Consider the following 15787-nt stretch of genomic DNA (forward strand, 5'->3'; position numbering starts at 1 on the left):
TTGTGACGTCGCACTTCCACGGTCCATTCCACAGCACACTCCCAACTCCCACAGGTTGACAGGTTTAGATTTTATTGGCATCTGTCAGTTTCACTTTCCCTTTCCAAACAAACCTTGTTTAGTGTGGATAATTTGTATTTTTCGTTATTTTTCATTTTTTTTTACAGAATCTTTCCGCTTTTTGCAATATCTAAGTTATCTAATAGTTACTACAACAATTTTACGAGGTTGTGTAAATAATAAACCATGTTGTTTTATAAAAATAGCAATAAAGTGCATGTGTCAATAAAGTAATGTTGGAATTTCTTTAATTTAAACTTTCTTGGGCTTAATCTCCTTTTTAAATATAGTTATATCAAAAAATACAAAAGTAAAACTCTACAAAACAATAATACGCCCAGTCCTAACATATGGTTCAGAAACCTGGACTTTAACAAAAAGCAATGAAAACATGTTATTAGGATGTTTCGAAAGAAAAATACTAAGGCGAATCTATGGAACGGTAAAAGAAAATGGTGTCTGGAGAAGACGATATAACTTTGAACTCTATAGAATATACCAGGAACCAGATATTATAAAACACATTAAGATAGGACGTCTGAGGTGGGTAGGCCATGTAATGCGGATGGAGCAAACCGACTTAGCTAGAAAAACGCTCTTTGATAGACCTATTCGTCAAAGAAGAAGAGGAAGACACAGAACAAGATTCCTAGATAACATAGATCAAGATATGAGAAATATGGAAATACGTGCTTTGGGCGGAGGAAGGCGATGGTTATTTTAGGGACGACTGGAAAAAAATTCTTGGGAAGGCTAGGACCTACACAGGGTTGTAAAGCCAAAATGATGATGATGAAATATAACACCGAATTATGATGGTATTATCGTAACAAACACTATACTTAAGAAGAAAAAGCAACAGAGGAAGCAAAATTTTAACTTTATAGGAATCTTGAGATAGTCACACTCCGGCTGTCCATAGGAAACAATGACAATGCCAGTTGTTATTCTGTGATCAAAGAGTTACCAATTTAAAATATACTATAATCGTAGATATAATAGAAAAATATATTTTCTTTTCATTCCAGCTGGTGTTTAGAAACAAATTAAGCAACTGTCGTTATTTAAAAAAGATCAAGAAAATAGGTGTTCATATATCCTAAGAAAATAAATATCAACTATTAACATTTTACCGATAAATAAAATTCTCCATACAATTTTATATTAAAAGTAAATTTTTCTGTAAATGTGTCTACACATCGGTCTAATAATTGCAAGAATTGTAACTAGTCCTGAAATGTAGACTTATATTTGGTATAAATATTAATTAGTATTATATTATATAAATATTATAATTATTCATATTTTTTTATAATCTGAACAAACTATAATAATAAGGGATTTAAGATTGTGTTTAAGAGCCTAGTTCTGCCATCTATGAGAGTATTACTATATTAACCGGTCAAGGTTAACCACTGCAACCAATTTTAGAAATAAAATGTACTAAAAAGAATACATTTTTAATTATTTATGATATGACAGTAGACATTATTTATGTCATTTCATAACAGCTTTCGCGCGTATATTTTCCATAATTATAAAAAATGAGTCAAATAGATGAAAAATAAATATCTTTTAATGTTTATGTGTTAACAAAATGTGTACGTTTATAGGTAACTTTGTATTGTATGAAGCCGCTAATATATTTACTGACTTTAACATTCATTTCAGCCATGGAAGACAAAGAGTCTGTTATTAACACATCTGAAGAAATTGCCAGTACTTTAACTGAAATTATACTAAAACAGGAAAGTTTTTTACAGTTTTTGAAAAAATGGAAAGTACCTCCAACAGAAAAGGTGAGTTTTTAAAGTATTAAAAGTGGGCTTTCAGATTCATAACAAATTGTTATTTTCTAATCTAAGTAGCGGAAACAGCATATAATTGAAAATTTCTAACTGTAGTTTGCAACAATTTTTACGATAGCTATTAAAATATGCCTTAAGCGATTTCAAAATTTAATTTTTCAGTTATTTAATCCCTTCCTAAATATTTTATGCCCTAAACTTTACATTTTTATCACACACATAGCATGTAACATACAAAACAAACTTTCTAGTATAAAAATCCACAATTATTAGATACACATGTTACTCTTCTGGATATAACACCAACTTTCTAGTATAAAAATCCACGAAAGTATAGCTCATTTTTTAAGTTAAATCTTTTGTGAAAAAGATGCCTAGTAAGTAAATACAAACAATCTTATATTTTAGCTAAATAAATTCATAACAACCATCTTTTGAGTGTTAATACTAAAACTTTTTGAGTCCTAAACCAAAGAGAGCAAATATATCAACTATAAAAATTGTTTATTCAGTGGAACTATAAAACAATGACAAAAGTTTATTTGTAAATTAATAATGCCTATGCCCTCCTCCAACATTACTTGTTTTGGTCTACCATCCACTCATACTTAAAGCTTTGAACATGATTCCTGTGATAGATGTTTTCATTTATCCAGATGAAGTTCTGTGAGTTGCTGAATGGGCTATGATGCAACTGAACTATTGTGGTTGATTAAACATATACATATTACACAAGTTAAATATGATGTTTATACAGGATTAAGCCACAATTGATTGTAATGAAAATTAAATTTTATAATTTTTTGATGTTACAAATTCAATCCAGAAATCATTTTTTTAAAAATTAACACTATAAATTAAGGATGTTATTACACCTCTTATGAGAAATAATATACCAGAAATGGATTTAAAGACAGGATTTTACTCTCAGAATAGAGTGATTTTCCTTTAGAAAGGTTATGATGTTCCTTCGTAAATGTCTGCTTGAACCATCTTTGCAATATATGTGACAGAGGCTTGAAGCTCTATGGTGGTTAAAGGATCGGAAACCGTGCGTCTTGATGCAGAGCTGTTTCGGAACAGACACAAGCAACAAACAATGACTATTGTGAGAAAAGAGAAATTACTGTAATTTTGGAACGGAAAAGATTGGACAAAGCTTGTGACCAAAGAATGGGTAACTTTATTAGTCTCAGAAAGATCTTGCTCAGGCTGAATATGTAGGAACAGCCAAATACCAGGAGATTCCATGAGGAAGGGAGGACCATGCCACTAAATTATTAATGACATAAGTGTTGGATTGAATTTCAGATACCCTATTAGCTACGAATGTTTTAAGAATGTGTGGCGAGGCTCTGATCCAACCTAGGCAAATAGTGGAATCTGACCAAAGATTAACCTGAAATTGAAGACTGAGTGATTCTGTGACTTTATTCATCAGCCTTGACAATATTAAAGCTCTACAAAGTTCCAACCGATGAAGGCTGATGTTCTTTAGAGGAAATACAGAAGAATACTTGGCACAAAAGAGATGCACCGATATATTACCTTGTTGATCAATACTTTGAATATAAATGATGCCACCGTAAGCTTCTTCGCTGGCGTCAGAAGCCATTCAGCTCAATAGTTAAAGCATTTGCAATAACAGCATGCTTAGGAACTCTTACATTTTTTAAATGGCAAAGCTGATCCCCAAATAAAAGCCACTTTGTGTGGATGTCTATACTTTGTCTCAAAGTGACTAGTCTGTACAGGGTAAGATATGCAATGCTAACCTTATGGGAATTTCGCCAAGACGTTGCCAGTTTTATGCAGTGAGTGATGGCGTTCTCTATTGTCTATCTTTCAAAATAAACGGAATAAACCAGGAGTTCTCAACAAGTCCTCACATACAATTTTATGTTATTTACAAATATTGTTTGCTAATAATTTTACATAATACTATACATTATTTGTTTCTAATAGTAACTTATCAACTTTTATCTTTTATTAGTGGCAGTAGTATAATAAAATGTGCATAAATAAACATTTGTTTCAAAGTTTAAAATAATTCTGGTAATTTCTACTAACTGCCAAATTTAAAATGTTATTTATGTCCCTGCGGTGCTAATTACTGCCCTAATGTGTAAGGAATTTGTAATTTTGGTTGATATCAACTGCAAATACTTTTTTCTAAGTTATTCAGTAATTAAGAAGCAATTAGAGTAATTCTTGTACAGAATATGTTTGATACATCCAGGGCCTTAATTAGTCTTTATTTGTTCTTCGGAGCATGTAAACATATTCGAGTTATGATTATTTGTACCATCTTGGATGTACTGTTACTGTTTTGTTATTGTTATTATTTGTTGGTGGCTATTGTTGTGATTTGCTGTTGGCAATTATTGTTATGTTCTGTTGTTGGCTATTGTTATATTTGACGCCAAATTTTTACCGCAAAATGGAGGAAATTGTTCAATGAAACGTGGAAAAGCTCTGAAACTTTCAGAGAAGCAGATACTAATGAATATTATTAATTATCATCTTAATCAGGATAACAACGATTCTGTATCAAGTGTAATTAGGAAAGTGTCAGAAATGAGTGGTGTTTGCTAAAAGACTCTGTTTCGCATATGACAGGAATATTCATCACCTGCTGGATTACAATCTCCAAAGAGCAAGCCCAAGAAGCGAAACTTTACTTTACGTGTTTCAGACATACTGTAAAAAAACAAACATTTAATTTTATTTTTATTCAGGTTTGGGAGTCAATTGCCGTTTGTATAAACTCGAATCACAAACAAATAAACTTTGAAGAACATACTCCAACTTTTACTTTGGCAAAACACACATATAAATAACTTATATTTAACGTTTTATAACTTCGAGATCAAATTACAAAATGATTTGTTTTCCTGAAGTGATTGTCCATCTTTGAAATCTTGAGCGCCCCCTGTCGGAATTGGCTATCGCGAATACCTTTGGGGACCTAAAAATTAATTAAACCATAAAAGATGACATGGTGGCAAATCCCACAGCAAGGTTTCCAGTGATTATAATAACTCAGCAAACAGTGACACATGTTGATAGGTTTAAATAGACCTACAGTACAGTGACCTGTACAGGTGGAGTAAACAAAACTGAACTAAAGTGATATCTGAATCGAATGGACTGAGTTAATAAATATCTGAAATAGATAAAAAAAACTTATAGTAACTGCACTAACTAAATCAATATGTAAAGACGCGTACAGATTAAAATGGTGGTTCGTGAACAGCTCGTGAGCTGTTCGCATACTATAGAGAGCTGCTCGCTAACTGTTCTGTAGAGGGTAAGTGGCCATTTAATAATTTTAACTGTCATCTGATGTACAAGTGCATCAGATTTTGAAAAAATAAATAGGATTGGAACACTTGTATTAAATAAAATACGAACTAACGGTCCAGGAGCGACTAGCACTGACTCTACATTTTTTAGCAACTGGCGATTCGTTTACTAGACTTATGTACCTGTTCATAATATCAAAACAAAGTATTTCAACAATTATACCAGAAGTACGTGAAGATAAATAGCAATAAAAAACAGCACGTTGAAGTATAACCTCAAACTAAAGTAAATAATGAACATAACCTCTTTTTGGTTTAAACGAATTCCAAGACGTCCAGACCGTTTTGTTTACCAACTGGTTGTTCGCGAACAAACCCTTTGATTTTACCGCTATCCAAGCCAACTTTTAGCAAACAGCGAACTCATTACGAACTTTCGTTCACAAGACTGCTTGCGAACTTGGTTTGTACGCAGCTTTATGGTAGCCAAATATGAGCTCCGAATGCTGACTCTAATGAATGCAGGTGGCTAATAGCCATATAGTTTCTATATTTTTATAGAAATCAAAATGAAAGTCATTAGGCTGTATTCTTTTAATAGGTAGGTAGTCATATTGGAGCAGTCTAATTTACCCTGGAAAGAGTTTGGAATAAAAACATTCTAATTTACCCTGGAAAGAGTTTGGAATAAAAACATTGTGGGGGTGTAAAACTTTTCCCCCTCGTAGAAGGTTTAAAGCATTTTTTAAGCTCTTAATATATTCCATTGTTAAATAGTGTTTTCCTGTTATTATAATCTTGACTGTTAAAATAATCAATAATATATTTTTAGTTAATGACAATCCTGAGGCAACTCAATCAAGACTTGCCCAAAGATGTACAGAAGAATTTTATTTTAAAGGAAATAATACCTAATATGATGTTACTTGAGACTGATAATTCAACAAGAGATTTTCTTATTGAGATTGGTCTGATGTTATGTAAGTCTATAGTAATATCTCAACTATCTACTACAGAGTATGAAGAATTTGTCAAAGAAATTTACTCAAAGTAAGTATATGTGTGAATTCATGGGTAACACCATGATAATTCTTAGCAGAGAGTCTTAGAGATGTGTGTCTTAGGGAGATTGCCCACCAAACTGGCGTGACATGTAACATGGCAGTGGCATAGCATGGACATGGCACTGGCGTGGCAGGTAGCGCACACCAAATTAGCATGACAGTAAAAAGGCTAGTTAAATTCAAAATATCGCCCTCTGAGGATGAAGTTATGCTAACGCTTTTAAACGTCAACAATATGAACAAAACTCGTCCGCAACGTCAGTTTTGGGTACACCCTTATTGGAAAGAGATGCAAGGGCATAGTAGATTTCGTGTATTTAAAGAATTAAAAAATTCCGGACTTGTGTTGTCATCGATACCTGGAAATTTCTCAATTAATGAGACAAAACGAATATTAAATTCTGGACTGGCTTCCATATTTAAATTTTTTAACAAACAGACATGCAAAATGCAAGTAGCTCGTGGCAAAAAGTAGAACAAGCTCTATTTTTAACGACGTGGCGTAGCAAGCTGCATGACGCCACTGTCACTGTGATTTTGGTGTACGCTGAATAATTCGTTTGCATTGGTTACATTTTAAGTAACATGCTAGACGCGCGCTACTTGCTACTTGCCACTTGCTACTTGCCACTTGCCATTCCAGTTTGGTGGGCGCTCTCCCTTAGAGTGAAGTCTTAATTAAGTTGTCTAAGCCTTGGCTTAGACAACTTAATTATTCTAGTATCATAATCTTTAAAATAGCATATATTTAAAGGGCCGTGTTGATAAATATTTTACTATCTACCAAAATTTGAACACAATGTTAACAACTGTTATATTTGTAAATTTTTGTTTTCTATATACTGTCACTTTTAAAGTTTAACCAATATTCTATTGTCTAATGGTACCAATGTTGCATCAATGAATATAAACAGTTGGCTGAATTTGTGATGTACAAATGATCAGTATTTCTTTCGTTGTGATTAAAATGAAAAAAAAAAAAAAAAATTATTTGCATTCTGTCACATAAGATTAGTTGTTATTACTGGTTGTATATTGCTTAAAAATGAGTTCTAACATTGATTACTACTTAAATAGTAAAGCAGAATTAATACCGCAAAAATCGGAAGACGCTTATAAAAAAGAATAGCACAAGTTCATTTAAATGTATGGAAGAGCAAAAGGTCACATACAGATAAACGAGTTGTGTTTGCTTACCTTCAGAAAATGTCGGAACAGTACAAACCGTCGACTATGTGGGCTATCCATTCGAAATTGAAAAATATGTTGAAGATAAACATAGGGGTCGATTTAAAATCATTTGTGAAAGTGCATGCATTCACGAAGGCAATTAGCAATAATGGCGTGGCTAAGAAGGCGTATGTATTCAAGGAAGGCGATTTGCGGAATTTTTTCACAGGTTCCCCGGACATTACGTATTTATTTTTGAAGGTGATAGCCATTTGCGGTATCTTTGGCTCTTGCAGATGTGAATTGTGCGATTTACGCTTACATGGCATCAAGGAAGAAGGAAGCGTATTGCTTATTATTATCCGTTCATCTAAGACTGTGATGTCTCGACGATTTACAGTTGCTGATAGCTACGCAATTAATTATGTGTGTTTGGTGAAGAAGTATTTATTATTGCGTCCAAAAAATGTAAATACAGATCGAGTTTTCTTACGCTATGATAAAGGAAAGTGCAAGTAATGAAGTAGTTGGTATTAATACATTTGGATCATATCCCTTGCAAATTGCACATTATCTAAAATTCTGAGAAATACTCGGAAGAATTCTCCTAAAAATCTTAGATCCTGAGAAATACACGGGACATGCGTTTCGATGTACGTCCGCTACAATTATGGCGAACAGTGGCATGACAATAGATCAAATCCAAAGACAAGCAGGATGGAAATCGGCAGGTATGGCGACTGGTTACGTTGAAGTGAATATCACCAATAAGAAGAATGTTTCAAACATTATTAGGAGTGCCATTAATGGAAGTATAACCCCATTGGCTTCCGATAATGTCGTTAGTATTAATTTGAACAGCATTTCCTCTGATGTAAAAAACGGAAGTATTAATATTTCAAACAATACCATCTGTACTTTTCACATTCATTTAAAAGATTAATATTTTTAAATATTGGAATAAAGCTTTTGAAACATTTATTAGTAATATTTTATTCATATTTCATTTAGTTGGCGTTAGAAGGTATGTGCTCCTGTCAGGTCAGACCAATATTTAAAACTGTTGATGTTGCCATGGTAACAATAAAACACGCGCGTTTTTGAAAGTTGAATTTAAACTTAAGACACTCTATAAACTAAGGATGACGGTACTGAACTTTGTTTAATATTTTAAGGACAATATGTTTATCTCCAATTTTTTTCACATTAATCATTTTTATTCAGTCAGGTTACGTTTATTGAATAAATAATGTTATTTTTGTTTATTTATAGTCAAAAATCACATCGACTTTCTCAACTGCCTATTCTAATCTAATCACATAAAAGCAGTTCATAGACGAATGAAACTATGGAAAAAACAAGATAACATTCAAGTAAACAATATGTGAAATTTAAAACTAAAGTGATTAAGATTAACTTGACTTTAAAGTGTGAACATTCAGGGAAAAGTTTGCTACATGAAAATATAAGAAAGTCCTTTTTCAACTAAACTATGTTGAGACAATCGATTAATGCAACCAATTAAATTGCCAACAAACAAGTACCCAAAAAGAGTTCTCATTCTGCATTACTCCCAACCCTCTTACTATTCAGTTAATTTTTCTGATACTCCAACAATTAACGTAAGGACAGTTGGTTTTGATTGCCTTTTCTACCGACATTATATCCTGCATGTTACCACATTTTCTGCACAGACCAGGATTCCTTCTATTAGGCATGTCCTACAAGTAGTGTTGCCCAAATGCAAGAACAAGACGAGACTTAGACAGTCTTGGTCTTGGTCTTGCGCCAATACACCTGGTCTTGGTCTTGGTATTGCACTCCCGGTCTTGGTCTTGGTCTTGCAGCAAGAGTCTTGCAAGTCTTGCAGTTACCCATTAGACTATTACTATTTATTAAACGGGAGTTTGAACCCAGGATCTAAGCGATCCGTGCCTATGCTCTAACTAACCCAGCTATCTACCATGCCCCACGAAAGTTCATCAAACATGGTTAAAACACAAAAAAACCAAATTAATGACATAAACTTGACTGTATTTTAAAGAACATTTTCTGTCTAGAAAGGTATTGATGTACCTCCACCATATATGAAATGGAAATCTTAAAAAAGATTGGTACGTGGCAAAAATTCAATATGGGCACATATTCTTTAGGTGATAAGATAACAAACTATAATCCACTTATTAAAGCAACATAAATGTTATTAACAATCTTAGCTCTACTTTTATATAAAAAACTAACTTGAAAAAATAAAGAATAGGTAAGAAAGCAATTATAATCAAAAGAAGTTATTTTAAATTAAGGAGATTTAATAAATACAGTAATTTACCAAAATAAAGTAGTAAAATTTTTTAGGAACCAGAATTTTGGTTTTTCAGGAAGAAATATTTGTAATTCTTTTTTGTGAAAAGATAGATGCTTCCTTAAACCTGAAGTGTTTCTGTTTTTCATTTTCATTTTAACCTTTCTATGTAGGCACAATTTAAACAAAGCAATTTGGGATGCATGAATTATTGTGAAAAACTCTTCAAATTTGCTTTTAGGTCTTTTAAGATCTATAATTCCAACGCTCACTACTCCGACTAAAACTATTTGAATCTTTGTTCCCCATGTCAAATTGTAAACTTGTGAAATGAAATTTAGTGCGAAAAAGTAACTACTACTATAAATGTCCCTTACTATTCAATACCCTAAGTATCTAATAACAAACCGAGAATCATATATCGTTACCTCGTTATTCTAAATATTTCGGTATTTTGTTTACATGGTAAGCGACATTATCTGTTATTAATAAACTTTTGATTAGTCGCGCTCTTTCAGCAAATTTGGTTTAACCGAATGATCTCATCGCACATTCAGCAGAAACAATGTTTATTCTTAGGCCGATAAGATTTGTTTATTTAGATTCCTCATAACTAAATTATAATGGGAAAAAAATTGAATTATTAAGTGGGTGTCCGTAATAATAAGTGTTATATTTTTTATTAGCTAAGGTGACATATTTTTAAAAAATTTCGATACGATACGATATTACTGTCGGCGTAGCAATGCAAGATTATTTTATGATTAGAGGGCGGCTATTTTTCAAAATCTGGACAATTAATTTCAGAGCGAAGAAGTCGTATGCTGGAAAAGAATGTACCAAATATTTTATTTTTACCTTGTAATTATGATCTCTGAGCACGTGTCAAATGTGTTGTTTTTAATGAATATTTTGATTGATGATTTTGATGTATGTTTATGGTATTGTTCGTAATGCGCAGAAGTCCAGTTTTTCAAATTTTTATTACATATTTTTTTGCGTCTCATAGAGTCTTTAAGCATATACCCGAACTACAATACTCGCTAAAACGACACTCCGTCCTAACTGCAAGACGCAAGAGTCTCGCAGGCTTAGTCTTGTTCTTGCGTAAATCTTGCACGGTCAGTCTTGGTCTTGGTCTTGCTAAAATTAGGCGGTCTTGGTCTTGGTCTTGCGAAAACGCAAGAACAAGACCAAGACCGATTTTGGGCAAACCTACAAGCCAATTGTCTTCACGTTTCTCGGTCCTGTGCTACTATTTTCCAGTGTAGCACTCCCATTTTCTCCAGATTCACTCTAACTGCGTCTTTACCTAGGCCATCCTACATATTTCCCATCTGGTCTTTCCCAACACACATTGTTTATAAGGCGATTGTTTGTCATTACTGCGTATCACTTGTCCTGCCTATCTTAGTCTATTGGCCTTTATATATTTTACTAGATTTTCCTTTCTGAAGAGAGACTCTAACTCGTTGTTGTATCTGCGCATCCATTTGTTTGTCATGCTGTCTCTGCTAGGTCCATATATTACTCGAATGATTTCACGTTCCCACACCAGCAATCGATTTATTTCTTTTTTAATTAGCATCCATGTTTCCCATCCATACCATTATGTCATATTATGTTTTGTATATCTAGATTTTTGCACCCCATGAGGGAAGTTTTGACCATTAGATGTTGCATTGTAAAGAAAGATCTGTTTCCCGACAGCATTCGCGTTTCAACTTCTCGTTCTACTTCGTTGTCATTGGTGATTTTTGCTCCTAGATATTTAAATTTTTTATCCACCTCGAAGTTATGATCGTTTATAGTAATATTTTGTCTTATTTGCCGCCGTTCTTGTATTGAAACGATCACGTATTTTGTTTCATCTTCATTTACTTTTAGACCGATATTTAATGTAGCTTTTTCAAAGCTTGAGAAAATATTCTTCACTTCTAATTTTGATTGCGCTACTGCATCTACGTCATCGGCAAATGCGAGAACGATCTTTGCTCCTCGATCAGCTATGTCTGGTTTGATTTTCGGAAAAAAATTCGAATGACTAATTCTAATGCTAGGTTAAACAACAATGGGAACAGCAGATCTTCCTGTCTCAGTCCAGAATTTGCCCAGAAAGCATGCTATCTTACAGTGAAACTAATTTTGTTGGTGAGTGTCTGAACTGCCACAATCTAGTAATTTTATGAAAGTGATCATATTTTTTAAATAGCTGTATTTTTCTTTCGTTCGTTGACTTACATTTTTTTAATGTTTAGATACATACCTACTATTAGTCAGCTTCGTGATTCCAACTATCAAAACTGGCACAAACTGTGGATATTTTTGGTCAGATTTTGCGCTAAGAAAATCCACCAATCTATGGATCTCACTAATAGGCTCTTAAGGATTGTGGAATATGCCTTTAGGACTTCATCACATGAACAAAGACTTAGAGGATATGATTGCTGGAAGGTATGTAAAACAATTAAGTTTATTTGACGTTTCGATTTTCACTTCGAAAATCGATATCAAAATACATTAAATTAAATTGCTTAAATTGCTTGGTAAACAATTATTCTAATAATTTAATTTTATCTGACTCATTCATATTGACAATTCAGAAATATATTATAGAAATATATTATACTTTTTAAAGTAGATGACTTTAAACTTGACCACCCGACACCTCAGTTGTCACTCGAAACTGAGGAGTAGGCAGATCGAGACCTCAGTGCCGTTTGATGGTTCTTGTATTTATACAGAACACGATACTGGTATGTCACGAGTAAGCGGAGTAGGCAGATTGAGACCCCGAACTCAAACGGAACCGCATCCCTCTTGAAAATGGCTCCAAAATGGGTGCGGACACGCCGATCATTAAATTCTCAACGCGGTTCTTCCTGAGAACCTAGTGATTTTCATGTATATATATATATATATATATATATATATATATATATATATATATATATATATATATATATATATATATATATATATATATATATATATATATATATATATATATATATATATATATCCATTATGTTTGTTTGAAGATAATATTGATCTAGCATGGGATATATTTGCATAAAAAATTGGTAATTGAAACGTACCAATGGAAATGACATAATTTTTGAGGGACACTTTTTCGAGGGATGAGAAAAACTTGACAATCGACATATGAGAAGATTTGTTTAAGAAAGATTCTAAAAGAAGACATGTCGGATATGCTAAAGCTCTGTCTAAACTAAAATACATACATAGTTAAAAGAACGAGAAACAAACAGAACTACGTTATATGGTCGCTCTACATTCCAGTCAGAATTATCTTATTATTTCCCAAAAGAAAGGAATATTTTAAGAGAGTAATAAATAAATGATTGTTACTAATTCACAGTTTTTATTTCTTTTATAAACAAAACAAGAAGCAACTAAAAAAATAATATATAAACAGTTTTACAATTAGGCAATATGGATTTATGGATAAACCAAACCTAAATACGCATGTATTAAATCAGTAAATCAATATGCAAGTACATAAACATTTGAAGCGTAATCATTAATATCTCAGTGTCTGAAAATATCTACATATCTGTTTTTTAGTTTAATCATTGTATTTACATAAATTTTTGTTAAATGTTATATTATACATTTTCAGGAGCTCATTGATAATGCTAGTTTAGACCCTCATCACATCCGTTCTGCAAAACAAATAAAATTATTGGTAACACCTCTAAAAGCGAAGTTTTCCAAACAAGAAGTAGTAATTGCAAAAAGATTTGATGTTTTTGTGCACTTGCTGCAGAAGCTACAAAGTGAAAGTGTTTTGTGCCTTTCTGAATTTTTAGAATTCTGTTTTGGTGTTAACAAGAGCGACAAGGAGAGCCACAGGTATTGACTTTTTTATATTACATTTTTAATTTTTGTATTATATTTTTAATTTAATATAATTAGGTGCTTGAATAGGACCTTCCGAAATTCGCTTTTGGACCGGTTTCACCAACAACAAATAAATCGGTGAATAGTTATTGGTCGAATAAAATTTATTAGTTGATTATATTTTATTACGTTTCAATAACTGTTTGTACGCTACAGTTAGTTATTTATTGAATAAGCTCTAGTGTAATAATTTTTCCACCAACTGTAGGTATTCGTTGGTACAAGCGCATTGCATTTATTTACTACCGTAATCATATAACCTATAATTTTTGTTGTTGGTTAATCTTTGTTTTACTGAAAATGGGTAGACAACGTGAAAGAAACAAAAACTATTTAGAGGAGGAAAAGGGCACTCTGTTGTTCTGAAATTGGGAAATTGATCTTGAAGGCGGAAGAACAAGAAAGTATTCAACGGCATCAGAATGCAGAAGGCAACGAGAAAACCATTGCATTATAGGTCTATAAGGACATCTCTAGTATAGCTATCATGGCAAATACCACTAAAGTGGAAACGGTTACTAATCATGAAATACAGAAGACCCGGCAGGGGAGGTGATCCACCTCTAGATTACAGGACCACCCAGGTCGTAACCTACAGAAACCCCTGTGACAGAACTGGAAAAGTGTCTTTAAAAACTTCAGAGTTGGTTATTAAAATATGTACCTGGAATGTGAAGATAATGTATCAGGCTAGAAAACTTCATAATACCATTCAAAAAATGACCAGACTTGGAGTAGGTATAATGGGCATAAATGAAATGTGGCCAAATAGTGGTGCTTGTAATGTTGACAACCATATGGTATATCACTCAGGAAAGGATGATGGTCAACATATGTATGGGGTTGGAGTAATAGTATCCACTTAATTACCTCAATATGTTACAAATGTTTTACCTGTTTCTGAAAGATTAATAATAATCCAACTGAATACTACTCTGGTCAAATTAAATGTTTTACAAGTGTATGCCCCAACCAGCGATAAACCAGAAGAAGAGGTAGAGCAATTCTATGAGTTGTTGATAAATTCACTTAAACAAATTAAAAAAGAAGATATAACTATTATTATGGGTACTTGAATGCAAAAATTGGTAGAGGGTAAAGTGGTGAATTCATTAGTGATTTTGGTCTAGTGAAGAGAAATGAAAGGGGAGAAAGATTAAAACTATTTGTAGAGGAAGAAGAATATGCAATACTAAATAAGTTCTTCAAACTACCACCAAGACTTCTGTATATTTGGGTGTCTCTGCAGGAAACATAACACGGAATAAAATTGCTAACATGAAGCAAACATGTAATCTAGAATAATTACTTCAGAATATATGTGACTTAACAAGATCAGAAAACATCTAGTAGAAAATAAAGAGAAGAGGGAAAGTTGGATGACTAACAATGTACTGCAACTCATGGAAAAAAGGAGAAAATCAAAGAACAAAAAAAGAATATACAAAAATATTCAGAGACAATTAAGAACTGAAATACGAATGGCCAAAGAAAATTGGTTAAAAACAGTGTGAAGAGATAGAGTTTTGGTAAAACAAGCAGCTTGTCTTCAAAAATCCAACACATCAAATCACTATTCGTGACATTTATTGCCGCCTACTTGAACGTTTTGTTTACAAATGACAATTCCGCGCAGAAACAATCTTCTTCTTTCAAGTGCCATCTCCGCGGCGGAGGTCGGCAATTATCATAGCTATTCAGACTTTTGAGACGGCTGCTCTGAAAAGTTCATGTGATGTACATCCGTACCACTCTCTTAGGTTGCGCAGCCATGACATTCTACGCCTCCCTATGCTTCTCTTTCCTTGGATCATTCCCTGCATAATCAGTTGGAGCAAGGTGTGTTTCTCTCCACGTGTAATATGTCCGAGATATTCAAATTTTCTTGTTTTAATTGTATTTAAAATTTCTATTTCTTTATTCATCCTTCTCAGAATCTCTTTGTTTGTGACGTGTTCTGTCCACGATATTTTCAGAATTCTTCTATACACCCACAGCTCGAATGATTCCAGTTTTTCCATTGAAGTCGCATTCAAGGTCCAAGATTCCATTCCATAAAACAAAGTCGAAAAAACATGGCACCTCGCCAATCTAACCCTTAGTTCCAATTTTAAATCCCTTGTACATAGCACTCTTCTCATTTTGTTCAAATTT

At 33.0% G+C, this 15787-nt stretch overlaps 1 protein-coding gene across 1 annotated transcript in view; it reads left to right on the forward strand.

Moving 5' to 3' along the window:
• The first annotated feature begins 1543 nt into the window (after positions 1–1543).
• Positions 1544–15787, forward strand: part of LOC140434830 (uncharacterized) — a 91283-nt gene continuing 77039 nt past the window's right edge. Inside the window, exons 1-5 of the mRNA XM_072523396.1 lie at positions 1544–1673; positions 1732–1859; positions 6006–6223; positions 11968–12163; positions 13353–13585. Coding sequence (XP_072379497.1) covers positions 1658–1673; positions 1732–1859; positions 6006–6223; positions 11968–12163; positions 13353–13585 — 791 coding nt within the window. The 5' untranslated portion in view covers positions 1544–1657. The remainder of the gene's footprint in view (positions 1674–1731; positions 1860–6005; positions 6224–11967; positions 12164–13352; positions 13586–15787) is intronic.

This window comes from Diabrotica undecimpunctata, chromosome 2 (assembly GCF_040954645.1).
Source record: "Diabrotica undecimpunctata isolate CICGRU chromosome 2, icDiaUnde3, whole genome shotgun sequence".
Taxonomy (NCBI): Eukaryota; Metazoa; Arthropoda; class Insecta; order Coleoptera; family Chrysomelidae; genus Diabrotica; species Diabrotica undecimpunctata.